The sequence below is a fragment of the Nyctibius grandis genome, chromosome 14 (genome assembly GCF_013368605.1).
Source record: "Nyctibius grandis isolate bNycGra1 chromosome 14, bNycGra1.pri, whole genome shotgun sequence".
NCBI classification, from domain to species: Eukaryota; Metazoa; Chordata; class Aves; order Nyctibiiformes; family Nyctibiidae; genus Nyctibius; species Nyctibius grandis.
In genome coordinates, this window is record NC_090671.1 from 2378440 (window position 1) to 2403344 (window position 24905).

Below are 24905 nucleotides of genomic sequence, written 5' to 3' on the forward strand. Positions count from 1 at the left end.
CCTGCCTGTATTTAGATAGCTCACTTCTTAGTGCTCCCTGAAGAGCAGCAGGACAGATTACTGTGAGGGTGGTGAGACCCTGGCCCAGGTTGCCCAGAGCAGCTGTGGCTGCCCCCTCCCTGGCAGTGTTCAAGGCCAGGTTGGATGGGGCTTGGAGCAACCTGGTCTGGTGGAAGGTGTCCCTGCCTGTGGCAGGGGGGTGGAACTAGATGAGCTTTGAGGTCCCTTCCAACCCAAACCAGTCTGTGATTCTACTCTATGATTCTACCATGAATGTGACCAGGGCAGAAAGACCCTAAGTTGTCTGCTAGGAGCAGGCAGGAGGATGAAAGGTGTCCGTGTGTAGGAGTGAAGGGCTGCTGCCCCAGCAAGCCCTGCAGCACCAGGCTGGCAGGAGGGCAATGTGGCTGTGGTGTTACCTGGTACGTGGCAGTAGTTTTACCTCGGACATTGCTGCAGTTATACCTCAGCCACGGCAGCAGCGTGCCCTCAGACACTGCCGTGGTGGTACCCGAGGCACGGCAGCAGCATCACCACAGCCATGGCAGTGGCGTGGCCTCAGACATCGCCACGTTGTTACCCCAGACACAGCAGCGGACACCTTGGTGCCACCTCACACACCACGCTGGTGTCACCTCAGTCCCCACGCTGGTGCTGCGGCAGACGTGGCGGTGGCGTTACCTCAGGGGCTACCACAGACGTGGCGGTGGCATTGCCTCAGGGGCTACCTGGGGTCCCCAGGCCCGCGTCCCCCCCGCCTCTCCTCGGGCTGGGTAGGAACTTTGCAGACGCTCCCTAGGCCCCGCCGCTGCCTTGACCCGGAGAGGTGGTGCGCTCCGCTCTGCGCCGCCGCACTTGGCAGACGCTCCCTAGCGCCTTGCACGGGGAAGGCGCCGTCGCTCCGCCTTGCGCTTGGCGGGACGGCGGCACTTGGCAGACGCTCCCCGGGCCGTTCCTCCGCCTTCGCTCTGCGCCGGAAGCGGGAGACGCTCCCTAACCCCTCCCGCGGGGGGGCGGCCAGGTAAACATCCAAGATGGCGGCGGCGGAGAGCCCGGGCCCGGCGGCGGGGCCGGGGGGACCGCGGGGCGCGGCGGAGGCCGACGGCGACGGGATGGGCCTGACGGACCTGCCGGGCGAGCTGCTGGAGCTGATCCTTTGCTGCGACGTGCTGGGAGCCGCCGACATCGGGCGGGTGTCGTGCACCTGCCGCCGGCTGCGTGAGGCGTGCCAGCCCCGCGGCAAGGTGTGGCGGGAGCGCTTCCGCCTCAGGTGGGCACCGCCGCCCGGCACGGCACGGCCCGGCACGGCCCGGCCCTCCGGGGGGCTGCGCTGGCTGGGCACGGCGTGGGGAGGGAGGGCGAGGGGTGCCCGCGCCTCTTCTCAGCGCCCCGGCGGGCCCCGGGCCCTGTCAGCGCAGGCCGGGCCCACCCGGAGGGGTTCAGCCGGCAGCGCGGACCGTGCCCGCGGCCCCCTGGGCCTGGGAGGGCCGGGGTGCACCTGCGGTGGTGGAAGTGCACCCCCACCACCAGCCCATCTCTGTCTCGCTTCTCTTCCCAGCCCTGCAAGCCAAACCCCGCACGGGTCGGACGAGTCCTGCGGCTTTCTGCCGTGTATCTAAGGGGTGGGGAGGTGTGGGTGGCCTTCCCGAGCAGGGATGGCAGGGACTGCTGCAAGGCTGCATCCCCTCCGGAATCCCCTGGGGTGGGACCAGACTCAGCCTGCTCAGAGGAGGAGACCCCTCTTTGCGGGCCCTTGCTCGGAGGAGGAGACCCGTCTTTGAGGGCCCTTGCTCGGAGGAGACCCCTCTTTGCAGCCCCATCCCCAGCCGGGCACTTGGCTTACCTTGAGGCCCCACATCCAGCCTGGGCTCTGGCAGTGGTACGGGCACAGGGCCACATGCAGGCTGGGGTTGTCGATCAGCCTCCCTCATCCCGCTAAGGTAGGCGGTGCTAGCTAGCAGCTTCCAAAACAACTGCCAAGGCTTGCCCTGTCCCACGACTGATGCTTTGCAGCAGAGAGGTGTTCATTTGTAGTGCTTTTGGGAGAGCTATTTCCACAGAAACCAAAACCCTTTAGATTGAATTTTGCTGCTTGTGAGTTTAGTTACCCCCAAAGGCAGTCACAGGGTACCTGAGGAGGACATAGCCATGTTGTAACTGGGAATAAAGCGTGAGCATTATTGTTCATATTGCTTATGTCGCAGTGGTTTCAGCAGTGCTAGGAACACCGCTCCTTCACTGGGGCCGCCAGCTTGTCTAGAATAGGGCACACTCATCTGCTACCTGGTTTTGTCTGTGCTTTGGCACAGGCAAAGTAGCAATATCGCTTTCTCTAATTGTCAGTTGGCTTCTAAAATTTAGCATAGCTCAAATGAGAGGATTATTCTCTTTTCACGGGTGAAAAAGGCTACTGAGCAATTAGAGCTTCCCCAATTCACTGAGCTATGGCTTGGGATGGCTGGCCAGATCCTTTCACCAATTCAGGGCCTCTTAATTTCTGAAGCAAACCTGAAAGCTTAAAAATGGTTGAGATCCAACAGCTGAAATTGAATGTGGTGGGTGATTAGCACCCGCTGCCGTCCTCCTCTGTCTTTGATAATAGAACTTTTGGCAGGAGTTTGCACATTGACCTTGTCGTCCTGGCTGGATTCCATCGTGAGTAATTGCACTTTATCTTCCTAAAATTTTCAGTACAGTTTCAACCCAAGAAATTATTCTTTCTCATCCTAAAATAAATGATTGTAAGTATTATGACGTGGCTGCATTTCAGCAAGTAGATGAATGGCTAGGGATCCATCAGGAAGAGGTGGTTATATAACATGAAGTTATTTGGTTAGTCTTTGACTTTATTTTGTAACTGCAGTTGCGGTGTAGTTTTATTATTAACTGGTAGTAAAATATCTTCCATGTGTTGACGGATAGAACTGTGCCTTTTAGTCAGTTGGTAATAATTATTATACAAGAAGTAGTGATTTAAACATTTGGCTTGCTCTCTCTACATAAAGGTAAAAATATATAGATATATAAAATTATATCTGTTTTATATACATATGTATATGTAACCTGGAAAGAACATAAGGAATTCATGTAGTTGAAGGAAAATATTTTTTAAAAAACAGTAATTATTAACAGAATTTCAAAATGTGAAATAACCCCCCCTGTAAGTTACAAGAGGCCTTTCTCTTGGCTTTCTTTCCCGTGCTGTCCAAAGTATTTCCATCTGCGCTAATTATTCTTCGTGTTTCGTACGCAAATTACCTTTATATCTTCAGAACAGTCATGGATATTCCTGCGCTGGCACATGTTTTATTGCACAGGGCTGCGTCGTGGCAGCACGTGCCCACTTTATTAGGAAAGGTGCTGCTGCTGCTGATAGCCCCCAAAATATTACCCGAAGGCAGATTTTCAGCTGTACTTTGAAACACTTCTTAGTAAGCTGTAGAATGTGTTTTAGCTTTTGGACTTTCAGGCTAGGTAAGGCAGCTACAGTTTTCTTTTACAAGAAAGATGTGGGGTTTTTTAAAAATAATTTTTTCTCGTATTAAAAATGAACTGCAAAAGCATTTAGCTGTCAGTTTGACTTCAGAATTCTCCGTTTTCCTCCAGCAGATGTTGCCACCAGCAAGGGCAATAGAGGGAGCTCTATTTTGTGCATCCTTTTCATTAGACCCATGAGGTAGCAGGAAGAACACAGGACAATGAATTCACGTTCTATTAGATGACATTAGCTTAAATGTGATACGTCGTCAGAATGGCAAACTTTTTTTTATTATTATAAAACTCTGCATCTCTTCTACTAATGTGATACTTGTGTTTATCTTGCAAAGCTCTAGAGGAAATCTCAGAAGTGTTTAGGATATTCAGATATTGAAATACCTAAAGTATGAACCTTTTGAAGGTCTCCTGTTGGTAGGCTTCAGCAGAGCTTAGTTTTAAATAACCATTAATATGCAGATGAAATCAGCTGGGTTTATGCTTTGATGCTTGAGTCAGCCATTGGATTAATTTATACAATTACCTTTGAAGTTGTACCGTGTCTTGGCAATGTCTCAGCTCCTCAAATCATGTGGTTATGATAAGAAACGTTTTACAGTTCTGGAGGTTCTCAGTGATGTTGAAATACTAATGAACCCGTTCACTTATCTCTTGTTGTGTAGATGGCCATCGCTGCTGAAATACTACAGCCACACAGATGGTGTGAGCTGGCTTGAGGAATACAAAGCACGGCACAATGCTGGTATAGAGGCCCAGAGAATTGTAGCTTCGTTCTCCAAAAGGTTCTTTTCAGAACATGTAAGTCGTCTTCTCTATGTATGTGCAACAGCCTAGCTACTTGTTTAGTACTTTTATTAGTTTGTCTTTCCTCTCTCTTCACATCTTTTCAACTATGCAGTCAGAAAACTCGTTATTTCCTCACTTTGTGTGGAAATGCCAGATGGCCAGCCAAAAGGGGAGAGACAGTTCAAAATCCAAAGGTGCTTAGAGTCCAGAGCACACTCTGCGTGTCACATTCAGCTGTTGCTGCTGCAGCCTTAAAAGCTCTTTGCTCATTGCTGCACGTTCAGACCTGGCTCTGGGAACTTCTGAAGGACCCGTAGTTTGTTGACACATACCACAGCCTATGAATTTATCTCACTGCAGACCTTGTGCAAGGATACGTTCTGTGAGTTGTCAGAAGTCATTTCAAAACGGGACCGAGGCACGATAGGTTCACTGAATTAGAAAGTATATTATTTAAGTTCTTTACCCAACCATGACACCAAGGTGCTTTTGTGTTCAGTGTGAAAAAGGTGAAAATGTAGTCTCTGAGAGACTTACTTGCATGTGGAACAGCAGTTATTTTATTGTCTGTTTGCTCAGTTGATGGCTGTGGGTTTGGCTAGCTGTACAATTTGGGTCAATCTGAAATTCTTTGAAATAGGTGCAAATGCTGCCTGTAACTTTGGCTGAATTAAAAAGCTCACACAAGAGCCACTAAACGGCCACCCCTCTGTGGCTCCTTTGCAAAAATGTGGTGGTCCAGTAGAGAATTCCCCTAAGATACAGGAGATCCTGTGTGGAAATCCTCTGATCTGATTTTAAGCAAGGGTTGGCACCTAGGTTTTCACCCCTGGAGAAGAAGGCCATGGGGCCAGTAAGGTGTTTGGAGATGCATGTCTCTTAGCTGTTCTGTTTTGAGCTGTTGTGCTGTAGTTGCTGCAGATAGACATTTGACTTTGGATAAATGTGTGTCAGGGCGTTAACCAGGGGTAGAGGCTCCTGGATTCCTAGTATTATAATCATGTATGCAAAGACTACTGAGAGGTCATTCAGCAATACCCAAAGGCCTAATAATTAGGACCATCTCCTGTGGGGCTAGAAACTGCAGCTTGATTCCCTGCTTAGAATTTAGGGGAAGAGACTTTCAGGTCAGTTCTGCTAGATCCTGCGGCGTGCCTGCTAAGATACAGTATAATGGGAATCGCTGTTTCCTTACTCTATTAGCCCATGTCCTGTACTGAAAAGCTTGAAAACAAAAAGATTTGTTACAGTTCAATCAAAGCTTAAAAAAGAATTCCAAATTCTGGAAGAAAATAACTCTTCTGAGTATAGACACATAAGTGATTGTTTCAAAAAATGCTGTTCTATCCACAAGCTGGTAGCTCTGGGTTAGCACTCATCACTAATCAGATGAAGTTAAGTGTAAGTCTGAGGCTGAAATGAAGGCTCCTGCTCCTTCATTCCTTCCCCCAGGAGCAACCTGCTACACTACGTAGACGTTCAGTCAACCACAGGCAAAAGTGGATTCCACCGTAAGATTACTTCCAGCTTGGGCCCAGCCTGCGTAAGGCTGGTGGGCTTGTGGTGGTCTGTACACCCACTGTAGGAGCCCCGAATGCTGTAGTAGTTAGCTCAAATCACTACAGGGTGCTGCTGGGGATCTCAGTGGATCCTTGTAATAAATCCATGGAGTGGAGACTATGAGTACTTGATGAACTGGACATTTTTAAGATCTTACATAAATTTTAAAGCTATAACAAAATTTGCTTTGAGACTTCTTATGGAATTACGTTATTTTGGGAAGAATCTGTTGTGCTCTGCTTAATTCATTGTCTGGTTTGACAGGTCCCCTGTGATGGATTCAGTGACATTGAGACTCTCGGGTGCCCAAGTCATTTTTTTGAGGATGAGCTGATGTGTATCCTTAACATGGAAGGAAGGTAAGAAAGAGAGGGGTTAGAAACGAGAGGGATTTTTCCCCTTTCACTGATTAAAGGAGAACGGTACTGTGGTGAATGCCTGACCTCAGCTTCTGTCCTTTTGTCACTCTGATCAAACAACATCCCCAGGTTTACCGAGGCTGGGAAGTATTGCTGTGTCCTTAATTTCAGAACAAATGTAATATTCCCAGAAGAAACCATGTAAACTGTTCCACAAGAAGGAGGTCCTCTGGCTTTGTGTTGCTGTTTGTTGCTTGTTTTCTTGCCAATTCACGACATCTCTCGGGACATGTTCCATGTGCCCTCTTCTCTGCAGTAGTTTTGGCTTAAGGAGTTCTCATCCTCACGTTCCTTTTTTATTTAAACCTGGATCAGTTTGCTGAACTGACTTGCAGGATGGGCCCATAGCACCAGAGGGAAGCAGGAACACTCAATGAGGATTGCCACCATGAATCCCTGTATGATGAAACTACAGCTTTTTTTTCTCCTCCCTTTTCTTGTTGCTTTTCTTAGCCGTAGTAGGTTGGTACAATTTTTGTCCCCAGGTAAGCAACTGAGTTTAATTCAGCCACTGCAAAATTTGCAGTTCTGTAAATTATTCAGACAGGTGAAATGCCAAGCAGGTAAATAAAACTTCTGGTTTGCATCTGCCTAGGTGTTCTCATCACCATGGTTAACACTGGGCAAGATGGATAAGTCACTGCTTTACTTGAAGGTTTTTCTGCTGGTAGCATACAAACCATGCTGATTTTGCTGTGATACAAAGCAGGGATAGATTGCTCGTAATGGAGTCTAATAGCCTTGATTAAAGGGACTGTTAGTAGAACTTGAAAAAACATAACTGGAATGGCAATCGTCTCATTTTTGCTTTTTCACATCCATTTTATTACCTTCCCTATTTGAACCAGGACTAAACATCTCTCATTTGACAACTGGTTAAAAAGCTTTTGAGCCTTTGCACTGGCCAAATGCCTCCCCATAAAGCAGAATTGATGCTAATTACACCCTGATTAAGCTGTAGTCATTGCCATTCAGGAGCATTAGGCTAAAGCATTTCCCTGGAAGATATCCCAATAAAGCAGTTGTCCCTATTGAGCATCCCAATTTATTGCAAGAGGATGAAGTGTTATGAAGTTTGATTGTTCTCCTGTACAGTAGGATGGAGAAGGCTGATTCGACCTGCAATCTGGAGAGGAAGAAATATGAGCAGGGAAAGATGTTTTTTTCTGAAGAAGGAAACAGGACTTCTTTTAAACACATGGCAAGGGCAGAGCCTGGGAATCAGTAGAGTTCTCCCTTTGGGATTTTTGGGGCCAGGGCTTTGTGCCATTCCTAACTATTTGGTGTAAAAGTGCTCAGTGGAGTGCTGGGTAAGCCATTGCTAAAGGCCAGGGCTTGCTCAGGTACCTGTGATTTGAATGCCTCCAAGTTGGTCTGTCATATTTCAAGTGACCTTTTCAAATCTTACCTGGATAGTAACCAGCTCTCTGTTGCTTCTTGGGCACTCTACCTTCACTTGTTAGTTTAGAAAGTGAAGGGGCTTTACTATAAAAGCTGTAAGGTTTTGGGTTGTGTGGTCTACAGGCCAACTGTTGATCTGTTCCTGCCTTTTCAGAGCAACAGAGGTGGTTTTCCTCTGGGGATTTTTTTTTCTTCTGAATACTATTGGACCTACTTTCATGGCCCTCATCAATTTCTTTTTAATGGCAAGAGGATACTTTAGGATTGATTCTGGAGGGATCCAGTCAGACAGTAATGTCATGTTTTATGAATAAAATACAGGATTTTAATCAGATATTCCTGAGCTACTTTAGTCAGGGTCTGTGTTGTTTCCCATGGTACTGTATCTTCTCAAATTTATATATTGGTGATAGGATAAAAATCAGAGATGATAGGAGCAGTGTTTTGCAAGTGTCTTACATTGTGGGTTTTTGATGACAAATTTCCTCTTAACATTCACCTTTTTGGTTGACTCCTCAGTGTTAGCGGTGTTGTCAGACTTGTTTAGAAAAGCAACAGTCTAAATTGTAAACCTGGAGAAGTTACATCAAATGTTCACCGTTAAAGTGCTTGTTTAGGGCAATACTACTTTTTGTATTTAAATGTGCAGGAAAGGTCTCACCTGGAAGTACTATGCAAAGAAAATTCTATACTTCCTACGGCAGCAGAATATATTAAAAAATCTGAAGGAGTATCTTCAACGCCCGACTGATCGGCAGTCATTTTTGGAGGGTAAGTCTTTGGCAGAAATCCCATGTAGAGCATCTAATGGCAGCTTTCCATCATTGTTGTTTTACTTGGAGAGAGCCTTCCTTGGTTATACTGCAACTAGCCCTTGGACAACGACTCGGAATTAAGTTTGGATTTTTGATGTACAAGAAATCCTTAAAATCTTGCATAGTGTTGCATCAGAACGCCAGGATTACATTAGCTTCTGTCAGTGCTGTATGCTTGAATCATTGCCTGTGGACAGGTGAGCTGAAAAGCGATGGAGGAAATGTTAAAACACTTACATTTCAATCTTGAACAGTGTATTGACGAAATCAGCAGTAGCTCAGTGTCCTAATTAGCTGACATTGCAGGAGCATTTTAACTGTGGCCCATGGGCTGAATACGGCCTAACAGACCAACTGATCTGATTTTGAGTCAGCTCCCTACTATCTCTTTTTCCCAAGAGCTTCTCAGATAAGGACAAGGAGCAAGCTGCCGGCAAGGGGAATTGTTGTTGCAGCTCATAGCCTGTGCGCTGTGGCTTTCTCTTGAGAGCTGTCTGACTGCTGGACTGTTGAAGCTGTGCATTGTAGAGCTGGGGTACGGGTGGAAGTCCAGTCACATGGTGGGAAGGCACATGCACCTGCTATGAAGAAAGAAAAGGGTTGTCTGCAATTCGTGTCCTCAGTCTGATGGATTATTCTCTGCTTCAAGCTTCCGATGGAGAAGATGGTCTTCTGAATGGGACGAAAGCTGCCTGTCTGTAGAAGAGACCCTTACTCTTGATATATACCTCAAAAATGTCATAGGAAAGTCTTTAACACCAAAGCTGGTTCTTTTTAGTGGCTATAGACTTTGAAGAACGGACTGTGTTAGGCCAAGAAGTGAAAGCCAAAAGTGGCTTTTAACAGAGGCAGTTAATTATGTGACTTAATCACCTGGGCCAAAAATACATGCATTTCTATGCCATGGAGGAATTACTGCAGCACCAACAGGTAGTCTTTTGTGAAACTTCACCCGGTCAGCATGGAAAGCACTAGAGGGGGAAAAAAAAGACGACGTGGCTTGGGGTCCTGCTGAAATCCCTGAATACATGGACATGCTAACAAAGCAACGTAGGAAGCTGGAAGAGGCATGACCCGTGCAAAATCCTTGCAAGTGAGTAGAGTTGATTCCAAATATGGAGGCTTTGGAAAGAGCGGTGGTGACAAGATGACAAGGAGAAGATTCTGAGAAAGGGCTATTTTATTCCTGCAGAAGTTTGACAGAAGAGGCTTGGGCAGAAGGAAAACGAAAATCTGCTCTGTTATAGGGGGGTTTTGACATGAAGATGGAGAGCAGGTGTGGGAGAGAAAGATGAATGTGGCAGAGGAGGGAAAGGTGAGCAAGAATGATAGCTGTGGAGAATATGGCAGGAAGAAATCAGAACTGAAGCAGAAGTGAAGCTGATTGTTTCAGACTCTGAATAAAAACCATTGTAAGTTGGGAGGAGGCCAGGAGATGCAGTGTGACTGGAGAGCTGGCTGGTTAAGCCTGGTCTAGCAGCATACCTGCTCAGTGTACGAATCTATTGCTCTCCCTTTCAAGGTGGTGGCAAGGGGAATATTGAATTTAATTGGCATTTATCATGTCAGCTTATTCTTTGCATTTTATGTGATAAATCCAATATATGACCGCAAATTTTAAAAGGAAGGTTCTTGTGTTCTGCTGCAATTGCTTGCTGCATGCCTGGAATTTAGAGTAGATAAAACTAAGCAAAGAAAAAAACTGAAGTCCTGTTTCTTATGTAGTTTGTTTTTTCCAGGTGCTGTTTTAATTGACCAATACTGTAACCCCCTGTCGGACATCTGCTTAAAAAGTGTCCAGGCACAGGTGGATGATATCACAGATAAAGTGCGCAAAGTCCTGCGGACGAAAAACCCAAGGCACCCCAGCTTGGCTTCCAAGGCAGGTACTGTACAGAAACGTAAGCTTTACTGCAAATCTAGATACAGGCAGACAAGGTGAAACAGCTCTTGAATTATTGCAGCTTAAAGAGCTGCTGTTCTTTATCCCCTGGCAAGCACATTGTGACATTTGCTTAAACCATCATTCAGGAAACAGCTGTTTGTTCAGCCACAGGGACTCAATAGCCTGGGGTTGTCAGTCCATCTGATGCTGTCCAAGCAAAAAGGACTGGGGGGATGGATTCTTCTTTTTTCTTTTTTTTCTTCCCATTTGTCCCTGAAGTCTTACATAGTCCTGATACCTGAAGCAGAGCTGTGGGACAGGGGATCGACCTCTTTTCCTCTGCAAGTCTCAGAAAGTCAGCAGCAATAGAAAAGGTACATGCTTTAACATCTGCAAAGGTCAGGCAGCATGTTGCTCCTTGTTTTTTATAAGCACTATGTAATGTTTGCTGTCTTTCAAAGAGAGAATGCGCGGTCTGCCTGTATCTGTATATCTGGAGAGGCCAAGCTGGGACACTCAAGCAGTGAAAGCACACTTCCCGTGCCTGGGCAGCGTGATGTGTCCAGCTGCAGTGCTGTGCTGGCACAGGGTGGGTAGGATCCATCCTCCAGCTGCAGAAGGAAGCGAGACATCACTGTTGCACAGCTGAGGTGCAGAGCAATCCACGGAGCCAGGCCATGTGCGAGCGGAGCGCTAGGGCACTGCCATGGTCAACTCCAGCCAGTCTCTTGACTACCTGAATTGAGATGAATCTCCTGTGTTCTTAGTCAATGTGAAGAATTTTAGTATAAGGTTCTTTTCATAAAGGTGAAGTATACTTGTTTTCTCAGTCTTTATTTCTTTGCCTGTGTTTTTAGGAGAGGTCCTGATTCCAGAAGTGGAGCTTCAGCGGCAGGTGCTTGATGCTATGAATTGCGTCCTATATGAGCAGTTAAAATACAAAGGAAACGAGCTGGATTACTATAACTCCCTGAATTCATACATTCACCAGGTACGTGCATGTTAGGCAAAAAAGGAAGCTGCAAGTCTTGAGACGTTCTATTTGTGGTGTTTATTTGTCCAGATGTTGTCAGGCAAATAATTCTCTCTGAAGAACAACTTGCTGTAAAGTCAATATAACGTCATCTTTCAGTGCATATTCTGTCAAGTTGGTGTGTTTTCATTTGTGAAATCAAACCTTGGGGCTTTGTGTTTTTCTTAACATCCCACATGTTTTTATCACATTCTTATCCCCCAGGTTTTGATCCGCAGGACAGGAATTCCCATCAGTTTGTCTGTGCTTTATTTAACAATTGCCAGGCAGCTGGGAGTCAAACTTGAACCAGTCAACTTCCCGAGCCATTTTCTACTGCGATGGTGCCAAGGAAAAGAAGGGTAAGTGATCTGCTGAATTTTGAAGCTGTATCCACAGGAATAAAGCCAGAGAGCATTTATAGCTCCAGACCTATACCAGAATGTTTAACTATTTTCCATCTGTAATTATAACCTATATGGAGGAAAAGATCAGACCTCTAAAGAAATTTTCCCAGAACTCAGCCTCTGCTGCTGATGAATAACAGATTTCCCGAGTGTGAAATAATAGTAACAATGAGGTAATGTTCCTCTTAGTTTTTCATAATTTTCTTAAAAGAAGAGAAAAGGTGCTGATTTCACTTAACCTTTCATACAGAACAGTTGCTAGAGGCCACTGCTGTTGTTTTGTGCACTCATTTAATTCTCTGAGTCAGTGCAGAACCCCATCGTGATCAATTTACAGAAATCTGTGTTTTGTGAATGACATCAGCAGTCCAATTCAGAGCGATGGGTTTGTCTATATGTACCCCTTCTGGCACTGGGCTTCAGAAGCCATATGTGTGGCCTCTGTTACACTTTCCAGTATGGTGTCATATATAATCTAGCAATACATACAGCAAACCTGAAAATATCTGAAGGGAAGAACTGGCATGATGGAGTGAACATGTCCCCTTAGTTTCTCTGTCTTTTTCCCATATGTGTTTATCTGAAGAAGCAGCTAGGAGGAGTGGGGACGTACCAGGTAGTCTCTTTTTAGGAGGGAGCTGAGGTATGAATGACACTTCTTTTAAAAACAAGCTTGAAAGTGCTGAGGGAAGAACCGAAATAGGTAATCCTGCTTTACCATGAGACCCATCAACACAATTTAGTTTCCTTGTTGTTTCCTTAGAAGCACAGATATTTTTGATTACACCTACATTGACGCCTTTGGGAAGGGGAAGCAGCTGACGGTGAAGGAGTGCGAGTACCTTATTGGCCACCATGTGACAGAGGAGTTCTATGGAGTGGTGACTTCAAAAGAGGTCTTGCAGCGTATGGTGGGAAATCTCTTAAACCTTGGCAAGCGGTGAGTTGAGGATCATCTGGCCTGTAAGGCCTGTGGAAAAAAGGGCTCAGGGTATACTGTGCATATCTGATACTGCTGCTTCACAGTGTTTGACCAAGTTCTTTAAAAAGGTGTCTGTCACCCCAGGGGATCTTGCAAATTCTGTATGTCACGTTGCATTGTCCAGTTCCTTTTAATTACCTGCAGCAGTGTTGTGTGGAAATGAGAATATTTAGTTAAACTAGTTCCCCTCAAGAAAATGGACAGATCACTTTTTCGTTACTATCTGGTCAGCACAACCCACATGCTCAAATGAGCAGTTTCAAAGGTACTGTTGGTTTGTAGAAAATCTGGTTTTATTTTCAGATGCTCCTGATAATCACTTTCCCAAGTAGCCATAGATGGAAATCACAGAGTGAAAGGATTGTAATGAAGCTAGGGCAACAAAAGCAGATTTCAAAAGGAAATGGCTTGGAGAGTGAATTCTCTGTGTAGGATTATTTGACCAAGTAGAACACCAGTGGGAGTGGGAGGGTAGAGTCCATTCATCAGTTGTGTAGCATTTTTCCTTCTGAGCAGGCTGTTGGATGTGATGAGTGACAGCCAGTCCCAGAGTCACTCTTACCGAATGAGCATGCCTGTGCCTGTAGCATCATTTTTGGTGCCTGTCCCTGTATGTCAGAATACTGGGGATAAGGGTTGAAGAACTAGCCTTACAGCTTCCTTTTTTTTCTGGCAGAGAAAGCACTGATCAGTCTTACCAGCTCTTGAGAGACTCGTTGGATCTCTACCTGGCCATGTATCCGGACAATGTGCAGCATCTCATGCTCCAGGCTAGGTTGTACTTCCACCTGGGAATCTGGCCAGAAAAGGTACCTCGCCACACGATTGTATGTTTTCTGGTAGGCTAAGTGCTGTTAACGCTGGTCTATTGATTTGTGGACTACGTCAGCTGGCATTACAGCCTGCCACAAGTTGTTTCTGTAATAAACACAATTGAACGAGTTATCACATTTCAGAGAATCAATGTCTGCTATCTGAAGCAGGGAAGAAAGATGATTCTTGCTTGCTTGCCCTAGGGGAAGCTTGTGAGGAGCCTCGAGTCTCAGTCATAATTTATGATTTACTGCCCAAGTCTGACAGCTTATCTTGCAACCAATACTGTGGACTTCTAGCTGTACATTATAAAAGCATTCAGCTTGGTTTATGCCTAGATTGTGGTAGTGGTGGTAAAACTCTTGCTGGACTCACGTAAAAGGAGCAATTACTTTATCAGAAAACTTGTAGGAAGTTATCTTTTATAAATATGACGAAAGCTGTTCTCTGAAATGGCACAATCAGTGGCTCTTGTGAAAAAGCAACTTAATGTTCCTGTCCTTGGCATTCTTTTTTAATATCACGTAGCAGCTTGAGTCCTGCTGTCTTGTGAACATGGGAAAGAAGATGCCAAGACTTCCAAGTTGTCTAAGTTGTCTAGATCATCCATGTCTTTCACTGAATCAGGGGAAGGCACAGGGAAGAAGCATGTAACGCAAAAAAGTATTATTTCTTTAGTGTGTCAGTACAGCAAAGATGTGTTCCCTAGTCAAAATTTTCTGTACTGCTTTAGTGAAGCTCCCGCACTAGGGCAATGCCTGTGCCATTTCCAAATGTGAGGTTTGGGTGAGGGGTGGAAGTATTGGCTGGGCAGCTGAGCAGAAAACAAAGCTCTTTCTACCAAAGTAACTGAAGCATAGGACTGCTGGAGAAGCTGCCTTCCTTTTGAAGGGTAAACTGTGCTAACCTTGCTGTTCCTTTCTTATGGCAGCAAGTCTTAGAGTTGCCACAGAAAAAAACAGCCCAAAATAAGAAATTGTGTACAGAGGAGACTCACTGAGCTGAAATGGCAACCGTACATAAATAGAGGACAGCTAAGTGAAGCACTGAAAGACCTTCCTTCCCCTTTCTGGCACTGAGTGATGTGCTTGTAAAGCACCAAGGCTTTACGTACTTGCGTTTTACTGCTCGTTGGAACAAATAATACGACCCCGTGGCTGAGTTTTACATGCAGTTTCTCTGCATCATGTTGCCAGATGCAATGAAAATGTGCAAATTTGGACTTTTCGGTATTGCATCCTCATGTGCATCCAGTTGTTCCAGGCTATCGGGTAGGATTGACACTAGCCAGAGAGAATGCTCTATGTCTGACAGAACAGAAGGTACCAGATTTAATAGAGGCCTCCCAGATTTATGGAAAGTGGTACAAAATCCTAAAAGTCAAGCAGAGCTACCCAGAATGCTGTCCTAAATGCTTGCAAATAACAGTAAATGAACTTGCCAAGGATCTCTGGCAGCTATGATCACTGAGCTAGGCCTTCCTCTTTCTGTAGGATTTTTCAGGATTTTCACATCCCTCTTAAGATGCCAGCCAGAGAATTAAGGTGGCCAAGAAGCCTGAGCTGTGTTTCTTCTTCTCATACCTAATTACTCACCTGTTCTTTCTCTGAACTTGCTTTCTTCACCTCTTGGCTGATGTTCGTCCTAAATAGCCTGAGATTTCTGTTCCTCCTCTGCTACTGCTCTGAACTTAGGGTTGACCAAAACTTCCAGTGTGTGATCAAGGAGACAATCCTTTTGCCAGGTGCTAAGATGCATCAGATTTTGGAACTATGGCAGCACTTGAGGTATTTGATGTTGGGACAGATGTATCTGTCTTTTTCTGTTTAGACAACAGTTTTGGTAAGAGCAAGAAAAAGAAAAAAGTAAAACTTGCATTGCCTGCCTCTAGCAAACTTGCCAGCAGGTGCTCTGATCATGTGCCAGAGGGTGTTAGTAGGCTGGTAGTCTGGATCTACGGGGTTTGCTGCTTTGAGAGCACCTGTAAAGTTAGTGTTCTTTAGTTATCCTGAGACAAGCATGTTCTCTGTCTCTTGTTCACTATTTCATGGTGTAGTGTCGTAGAGGTTCTTTGCGTTTCCTTCTGTGCTGCCCTATTTTTCCTCTGCCAGGCTCCCGCAGACATGCCGAGGAACTCTTGTAAACTGAAATGTCTGTTCTCAAGTACAGCAGAAGTCATCTGGAATCACTTCACAGCAGCAGTTTGGGAGACTGGCAACAATGTTCTCTTAATATTTCAGAAATGTTGAAACGGTTTCATCAATGCCCTGTGGTCGCAAAACGTGACGCGATGAGCTTGTATGACTTGATTTTAAGGAGTTACTGTGAGAGTGCCCTTCCGTGGAAGTAGGGAGCTTTACAATTAGAAAAGGAGAGGACTGTTTGTGATTCCTGCAGGCTAAGCAAGTGTGAAGAACTCGAGTGTGTAGCAAAGGTTCTCAGTCCTATGTGGAAGACTCATGTGGCAGACCTCTAGGCCTGGGCACTTAGACCCAGCTAATTTGAGAAATGTATTTGTATATACTTGTAAGTGTTGGACTGCTGAAGAGACTTGTTCTGAATCTCTCTTTTTGATTTGGTTGCTGAAGGTTCTGGACATCTTGCAGCATATTCAGGCTTTGGACCCATCCCAGCATGGGGCTGTCGGGTACTTAGTTCAACATACCCTGGAGCACATTGAGCGTCGGAAAGAGGAGGTGGGACCTGAGGTGAAGCACCGTTCAGATGAGAAGCACAAAGAGGTCTGCTTTTCGATTGGGCTGATTATGAAACACAAGAGGTGAGCTCTTCAAAACCTTCCCCTCATTAGCAGCCTGTACTGTGATAACGAGTGCAGAAGTATTTGTTCTGACAGTAATGAGATGTGGTTTTATCTGCCAAGGAGGTACCTGGAATGGAAAATGCCAGGCACGTGCATTTACACAGTGTACCTTGTAGAAAAATGGGAGCAGCTCTGTCTGTCCTTTGAGTATTCACTGCTGTTTGCTTGCAGAGAGAAGTTTGTGAGGTGACTTGTCTGAGTCATCATATATCACACAGGTAAAATTTCCGCAGCCCAGAGCTCTCAAAGAAACATCAGTAATCGGTTAAAGAGGAACCGTGGAACAGAATCAATGTCGAAAGAGATTGTAAGATTCCTAAAACAGCTTATAGATCTTTCCCTGCGCTGTTAGTACCCCCTCTTCCTGCGTTGCACACAGGCTTTGTGTCTGTACTACTCTGCCAGAATGACATGCTAGCGCTGTGTCACTTCAGCCACTCCTCCAACTCAACAAGACATCTGGAGCGTATGTTAAGGGCATCAGCAGTGACAGTTCTAATACCTCATGATTAATTGTGTAAATATTCTGAAAATAATGATGGCTTTGTGTCGGGGAGTTCAGTACTGGGATTACCACGTCTGTGTGATGGGCACAGAAGTAACTGCACAACACAGTAGGATGGTTGATTCCCTTCCTGTGTCTTGTTTCCTGTTCTACTGGTTGCTGACTTCCAGTCTCTTTCCCATTCTCTTTTCTTGCTCACATTTGGTTTTCCTTTGTCCTCAGCTGTTTGTTCCTGTGTCTTTATCCAGTCACTCCTAGTCATTTCCCTGCAGCTCAAAATACACAAATGTGTACACACAATCTTTTTGAATTGATTTTTTTACCTCTTGTTCCTCTCCCCTTGTGCCAACTTGCAGGAATTTGCTACCCTGCTTGTGCTATATTAGTCTTGAGGAAAAAGAGCTGGCTCTGGAGTTTTCACAGTCTTTTTTTTTTAATTAGATATGGCTATAACTGCGTGATTTATGGCTGGGATCCCGCCTGCATGATGGGGCATGAATGGATCCGGAATATGAACGTCCACAGCCTTCCACATGGCCCCCACCAACCTTTCTACAATGTGCTAGTGGAAGATGGCTCTTGCAGATACGCTGCTCAAGGTGAGCAGGAGTCTCCTGTGTTTACTATCTGTTTAGAAGTACATTAGGAGAAAGGGATGCTTAAGTGATTAGCTCTTTTAAGTATGAAACATAAACTGTTAGTTAAGGTTGAGGTAGGAAGGAAAATGGTCTTGAATCATGGCCTGCTTTGTTTGCTCTCCATGAAGTCAGGCCTGCTAGGAATGAGCATTAAGGACCACTCTGGTGTAATCTCCTCTTTCCCAAGAAGTGTGTTTTGAACATGATTGGGTTTATGGTGTAAACCATGACTGCTGCTTTTGAAAGAAGTCATTCAACTATTGTTGTAGTCTGAAGTTCTGTCAGCAGCTCTTGCTCTTTGAAGTTATAGTTGTGCTTTGGGGAGGACCTTGAAATAGCGTCTAGTGAGGGAGCACACAGGCTTTGCTTGTCAGGGCATGGTTCTGAGCAGCTGTCATCAAACGACTGTACGTGCCAAGATCCCAGAGAACACAGGTGGGGTGGCTTTTAGTGCCGCCTCTAAGAAGAATGGGACAAAAATGAATGTCTCTTTACAAGTGCGAAGAGGTGTAGAAATCTTATCACCTATTCTTTATGCAGCATACCATAAGAAAGGAAATTCTTGTCTGATGCCCAGAATATGAAGTTAGGATACAGGAAGAAGGTTCAAAAGAAAACAAAACACATCTGTAACTCTGTACATGGTAAACAAAGTGTTCCTTTGCCTCGTGTTTGTTCTCCCTGTGATACAGAAGCATCCCATCCAGCTGGCAGGGCAGCTGCACAGCCTCATGTTTTGCTAAGAGAAGATGTGGAAGCTGCTGGAGGGAAATACTGAACAAAATGCAGTTTAGCCCTTTCACTAGGAGTGCTCCCTGGCATGTTCTGGTCCCATACATGTGAGCAAGAACTGGTTTTACAGGAGGGGACACTCCTACCTTTGTAGATTTAAAGTGCAGGTGTTCCTCACTGTCCTGAGAGTTACTTTAGTAGTCCAAAAAGATAAAGTGGGGACTGGGAATATTGCAGCTCAGCCCTATGGCTCATATTAGGCTGTACTTGGCCTCTCAGAGAGTCTTAAAACCCCAAAAATTCTTGTGTGCTGTGGATTGATATTAAAATATGCATCTCAGTGAAAACTGATCAGATAATTGTGCAGAGTGCTTCTGGGCTGAGTCATCTCTGATATCTTTTGTCTAATTGTTTATAAACAAGTATAATGCTGGCTGGTTCCAGAGCACAGTGTATTTTAGCCCAGCTGTAGGTTGACACTGTCGTCTCTGTAGTATCCAAGTGTTTTGATATTACTAGGGCAAATGGAAGGGTTTGTCCTTGCTTGCTGAAATCTTGCTGCTTGAGTATTGAGTATCCCCTCTAAAATACATCCTCAAGTCATCTGGGAAGGGACTATTTCATAATTCACTGACCTGACTTTGGGGAGGACATGATAGGTTTTTTACTGAAAGAAACTTAAACAAATCGGCACGCAGATTTTTATCTAACCAGCTCAGAAATAACACCAAGCTTATTATAGGTAATTGTACCTCAGTTTGAGTCCTTCCTCTGAATTTGTACGTCGGGCTGTAGCTAATTCCAAACACCTGCTTCATACAGTGAATTCAGTATCTACCTGTCCACTCTTGTCTGTCTTTTGTTTGCTTTGTAGCAGCACAGGCCAGATATCTGCGGCTCAGAACTGCCGGTCAGCACGTTTCTCAGGCTCCCCACCTAGTGCCAAGCTGGCTTGTCTCAGACTTTCCCCCCTGCCAGCTTCTGTTTCGTCACTGTGTTTTTCCCTTTGTGCACAGCTCGCTGCTCAGCCGTGCTTCTGCGGAGCGTGTTGGAGTGTAAATTGTTTTCCGCAGTGGTGCAGTGTACGAAAAAGGTACTTTGCAGGCCCGTAGGACTGCACTAGCCCGCTGAGGTGTAGAAAGCTCCTGTGCTTTTGGCTGCACACACTGACATGCAGTAGCTTCAAAGAGCCTGTATGGATTAGTATGGCTTCTGTGTGCTCTCTGTAGTGAACTGAGTAGTTTCAGAGACAGATGAATTATTCCTGAAGGATGTTCTTTGCATCCCATCTTGTGCCTTGCAGATAAGTCAGACTTTGGGACTCCCAGTCACACCACTTTACACAAATACGGAATCAACGTGCTCTTCTTAGGGATTTCATCTTAACTTTGGGAAGTTTGGATTTAGGAAAGTTAGTTTTGCTGTGTGAGACATGCTTGAAAACCAGGCTGGTGAGTTGATGTGGTTGAAATGCAGGCTGGTGACTTAGAGCAGCTCCTCTACCAGGACAACCTTGTGCAGTCAGCCTCACCTTGGAGCATTTGAGAAGGGCCTCTCCGAGAAACTGATCTCCCATGGGACTTGAGGAGAAGCCACAGCTTCTCCCTACGCTTACAGCCAAGACCTGTGACCACCAGAGTGGGAGCAGGTCAGCGTCCTGCTACTCTAACCTAATGCCAGACAATGTGGTCTCAGGCATAAAATAGTTTTCGTGCCACTAGGAAATGGGGTCAGCATCACTTGGAGTATGAGGCTCTGAGAGCAATGGTTGGACTCGATGATCCCAGAGGTCTCTTCCAACCTGATTGATTCTGTGTGATTCTGTGAATCGTGCTGGAACACTGTGTGTATATTTTCCTGGATTAGGGAGTTTTCTTCTTCAAAGCATCAGGAGGTGATGTTTCTAGAGACAGAAACAAGACTTGAGAGGGGCGCAGGATGTATTGCCTTGTAGCAGGCCATTTCACGTGGTAATAACTGATTCTTTCTTTTCCTAACAGAGAACCTGGAATATAACTCTGAACCTCGGGAGATCCCTCACCCTGACATCGGCCGCTATTTTTCAGAGTTTACCGGCATTCACTACCTAGCAAATACTGAGCTAGAAATCCGGTACCCGGAGGATTTGGAGCTCACACGTGCCACAGTTCAGAAGATCTACAGTTCAGGCAAGGAGTGAGTGCAAAAGGCATCGTGAGGACACAAGCAGCTGGAGTGTAGCTTTACCCTCTTTGCACAACTTGCGTGGAAGGCAAGTTTGGTGACAATCCTTTGGCTTAATGCATTGAAAACTGCATTGAACTTTGTAACTGGTGCTATAGCATCTTTGCGTTGCCTGCCTGCCCTTTCTGGCCCAAAGGCACAGGGACACATTGGCAGTTGAGGCCGAGCGTAAGGCTCTTGCAGGGACAGTCGTGCTAGGAAGCGCGTTGTCCTTCGGAAGGAGTTACACGTCCTACTCGTTCTGTGGTTGTCTTGCCTAGAAGGTTGGCGCAGTGAGATCCCTGGTGTGGAACATGGAAGAACCCCCTCTTCCAGAGAAGGAAATCGCTTGTCCTTGCAGTGTTGTGGGTTTTTTGTTTGGTTGTGTTGGGGTTTTTTTAATGTATATCTCATGCAGGTGGTAGTTTTTAAAGTCTCTTACGTTTCACTGTTGTCTTCTCCGATCTGAATTTTCGGTCAGAGTTTGCTTCACCTCTGTAGTCTGATTGTTCACAGAGCTGCTGTTCCCATTCTGCGTATCCTTACGGGCCTTGGAAAGAGCCCAGCAACAAAACCAGAAGCAGCTAAGCTTCTGGGGGTGGCAAGCACAGTGGTAACACTGAGGTCCCCTTGGCCACCTCGCTGACCATACAAACTCTCCTAATGCAGAAGATGAGCTTCTAGCCCTTTTTCATGCCTGCTAACCACACCTGGTCCATGTTCTTACCTTGTTTTTTTTGGTCTGCTCATCGTGTATGTCCAAGGCAGGATCTGCAGCACAGCTGTGAGTGCTCCCAGGATGATTTTGAACCTCGTGGCACTGTTTGATGGCAGCCCCCAGGTCAGTGCCAGAATGACTTTGATGTATGGGGAGCTTCCACTCACTGACATCTCCAATCTATAGGTATTTATGCAATACAGTGGGATCGTGACTGGAAACTGGCCAACCCTGGAGTCAGCCAAAGCGTGTATGGAAGAGAGATGTTAATTCCTGCAGCTGGAGGCCACCTTCCTTTTTGCCACAAGAGAACGGATTTTGTGGGGGCGCATACTCCGCTGCCCAGAAGGGAAGAGCTTTAGCAGCTCATGGCACTTGAATTCCAACATGACTTCAAGGCCCAGACAGAACTGCTGCAGACAAGGTTTTCTGGCTTCAGGTGTTGTGGCGCGCAGTGTTTGTGCATACGCAGAGCCTGTGTGTCTTTGTGGTTTCTGAAGCAACACCTATAGACTGGCTGCAGCTAGCGTCTCCTGCCACTGTCCAGTTGCAATGCAGTAGTTGTGTCAGAGATGAGTTAAGCACCGTGCCCTGTAGAGTTAGGTGGGTGCTCTCAGTCTATTATAGCACTTCAGGTATCGCCATGTGAAATCACCCAGCCCTCCTCTTCAAAGAACGCTTGAACTGCGTGCCATCCTCCTGAAATACTGACCACTGACTCGATAGGAGAAATAAATTCTGAAAGCCCAGAGCGGAGGTGGTCTGCAGAAGTCTTGGTGCTTTAGGAAGAACAGCCCTGGTCAGTGCTGAGGGATGGTGAAGGTGCTGTGCTCCAAGTAGAATGATGTCTTTGAAGAAGGCTGTACTGAAATGAACTTGGAGGAAGGGACAGAAGCAGAATGGATCCAACTGAAAGCAGGGTAGGGAATCATTAGGCAAAATATTAAAATCCATCTCTTGTTTTTGAGTCTACTCCAACCCTCCAACCCTTTCTGAGGGTTGAAAGCAGATCCCACAGATTCCTAGCAGGGATGCAAGGTTGGGAGCAGGACTGTTGAGTCGCAAGGTTGATGTTGGTAGCTGCGAACAGGCATGCAGGAGCAGGGCTCGGGCTCCCTGCTCCCAGCCTCAGCTTTGATGAGGGTACCTCTGCAACAGCACAGGTATCAGTGAGTTTCCTGGGGCTTTAGGCTCCCCTCTGCCAAACGAACAGTCTGCTGCCCTCTTGAGTGCCATGTACCAAGCTCATAGGAGTCCTCAGCAAGAGGTGCTGCCTGAATGCCAAGTAGAATTGTGCCATAAAAAAGCCACAGGAGCCAACAGAAAGCTGTCCAAAGTTCCTCTGAAAACGGGTGCTGGACAATGCCTGTCTAACCCACATGCTGTGTGCTTTGGGACTGCGGTCCCAGAGTAGCCGGCAGAGCCTGTTACACCCATCTTTTGGGGCCACCCTATGTTTATAGGCTGAAAAAAGGAGGAAGCGTGGGGGCTGCTCTTCACGCGGTTCCTGCGTGCCTCTCCAGCCCACAGGCTCTCCCCTGTTTCCGTTTGTGCGTGGGTGCAAAAGGGAAATGTGCAATAGGGGACAGACATACTGCGAGTGACTGACGGACACAAGGCAACCCAGCCAGCCCTGTGACTGAAACCTCTCATCCCTCCGGTGAACATCTTGTAGAGAAGCTGTCCTCGGGCAGGTTGACCTGTCTGCTTTGCTGTGCAGCCCGTGGCAGCGCGTGGTTATGGGGGTGTTTGTGTTGTCCAGGAGCGCCGACACGGCCTCCTACGTGCCAAATTCTGAAGAGACTGGAGCCATTTCACACTGCACAGCATCAGCACAGGGTCCAAGTCCGGTTTTGGGACATTAGACAAACCCAAAGGGAATGGTGTGTAAAGGCTCCCTGTTTTTACCCTGGGTGGTTAGGCTGCCACACTATGGGTTGAGTCTTTTGGTCTTAGTGAGGAGGAATTCCCACCCGAGTGTTTGCAGCCATGGGAGACCTCAGCCCAAGCACCCAGGGTGGCCAGGAGAAACGGAATCAAACCCACGAGGACACCTTTCTACCCCTGCTTGAGCAACCTCTTGAAGTTCACATCAGGTCCCACAGGCTGGGCATCCGAGGTCCAGCACAGCCGGGAGGTGCCGCGGCGGGGTGACAGAGGTCACGTTAGGTGTTTGCCTGTGCGTCGGGTGGCTCTTCTGTCCCCTCTCCCTCCTGGCAGCACGGGCAGCTTCGCAGTCACCGTTTCCCCAAGAAGGCAGCAGCGGATCCCCAGCGTTCGTCGTGTCTGTGTGTAATGTCTGGGTCCGCGTGAGTGTCCGTGTGTTAAAGGTGATCCATATGCGCTGTGATGTGTCCTGTCGGGTCTGTGCAGAGTTCACTTGGGAGGTTTTGCTTTCTGGAGAAGGTGGAATTGCTGCCCTTCTTCAGGGCTGTCAGGGCACGCTGCAGCGTGGCCCTTTCCAACCCCTCTGGACCCATCCCAACACACACGGGCCATGCTACAGCATGGCCTGACAGGCCCCAGAGCCCAGGGCATGGAGTGTGGCATCTGGGACAAATCGTGGCAGGTTGTCACCAACCTTTACAGGAAAAAGGAGGCCCCAAGACCCACCACATCAGCCAGCCCTGCCTCCATCCAGCCAAGAGCTGCATCATCTGGGGCTCTGCCCCTGAGCGCAGGAGGGTGAGGGGAGGAAAGGACTGCTTGGGGCTGGAGGAGGGCCTCTGGGCATCTTCTGGTCCCTTCCAGGTCACCTTCACATTCACACCAGGTTGCTCAGGGTATTGTCCTGACTAGTTGTGAGCGTCTCCAAGGGATGTCACAGCTCCAGGGGTCCTACCTGCCTGGCTGGTGGCTCTTTCTCCACGTGAGGAGACTGGGACTGCTGGTGTGGGCAAGGACAGAGTGGTGCATGTGTTGCCCTTCTCTCCTACCCTCCTCCTCTCAGCTGGAGATGCCTGGGCTGGGCAAAAAAGACACATTAGATGAAAAACGGGCTGCCCTAGACCTGAAGGATGAGGACCCTTAGGCCCCAGCATCCCCTTGACTTACAGCTGAGGTTGCAGCATGGGTACAACTCTCCTTTCTCCTTTTTTTTAAAAGAAAAAAAAAAACAAACAGGTATTTTATTGAATCTGGGACAGTTGGAGGCTGGAAATTAATTGGTTCCTTTCCTGTTTGTATTTGGCTTTAAAAAAATAAACACCCTGACTTGCTACCTACTGCCATGGTGTGCTGTGCTGCCTGAGCTGCCCGTCTCTCTCCAACCCCTGCTCTCCCCTGCGCCCGTGGGAGGCTGACATGTCGCTGCCAGGGCCCAGGCCCAGCCTGGCAGCCACAGAGGTGGTGACACAAACACCCACCTCTGCACCAGGCCCTGCAGAACCTGCCTGCTGCTGCTGCCTCTCCCTCCCTGCCAGCCCTGCACCACCCGGGCTCACAGCCAGTGCCCTTGGCCCGGGGCAGGGCTGGGTTTCTCTCCTTTGGGGGGATCCTGCCTTGCTCCCACCCCCTCTATGCCCCCTGTTTTCAGCCTCCCGTGTCCCTGGGCCCAGCCAGGGCTGGGAGAAGCTGAAGGGCTTGTGGAGGAGCTGAAGGGCTTGGGGAGGAGCTGAAGGGCTTGGGGAGGAGCTGAGGGGCTTGTGGAGGAGCTGAGGTTCCTGCCACCGTGGGGCATCCCCAAGTGCCTGCAGCCAGGCTGGGCAGGGGACA

The 24905-nt window shown here is 47.1% G+C and overlaps 1 protein-coding gene across 1 annotated transcript; it reads left to right on the forward strand.

Annotated features, from left to right (window-relative positions):
- Window positions 1-1034: 1034 nt before the first annotated feature.
- Window positions 1035-24416, forward strand: FBXO21 (F-box protein 21). The gene is made up of 12 exons (XM_068412869.1): window positions 1035-1270; window positions 4158-4293; window positions 6106-6200; window positions 8311-8432; window positions 10216-10362; window positions 11219-11352; window positions 11599-11735; window positions 12544-12720; window positions 13439-13571; window positions 16164-16354; window positions 17343-17500; window positions 20272-24416. The coding sequence occupies exons 1-12, from the start codon at window positions 1035-1037 to the stop codon at window positions 20448-20450; spliced, it is 1845 nt and encodes a 614-aa protein (XP_068268970.1). The 3' UTR covers window positions 20451-24416.
- The last annotated feature ends 489 nt before the right edge of the window (window positions 24417-24905 follow it).

Excerpts from the sequence above, each read along its gene's own strand:
- FBXO21 (XM_068412869.1), top strand. The coding sequence starts at position 1,035 with ATGGCGGCGGCGGAGAGCCCGGGCCCGGCGGCGGGGCCGGGGGGACCG. Across the intron at positions 8,433-10,215 it reads TCGGCAGTCATTTTTGGAGG|GTGCTGTTTTAATTGACCAA; the intron begins GTAAGTCTTTGG and ends TGTTTTTTCCAG. Across the intron at positions 12,721-13,438 it reads CTCTTAAACCTTGGCAAGCG|AGAAAGCACTGATCAGTCTT; the intron begins GTGAGTTGAGGA and ends TTTTTCTGGCAG.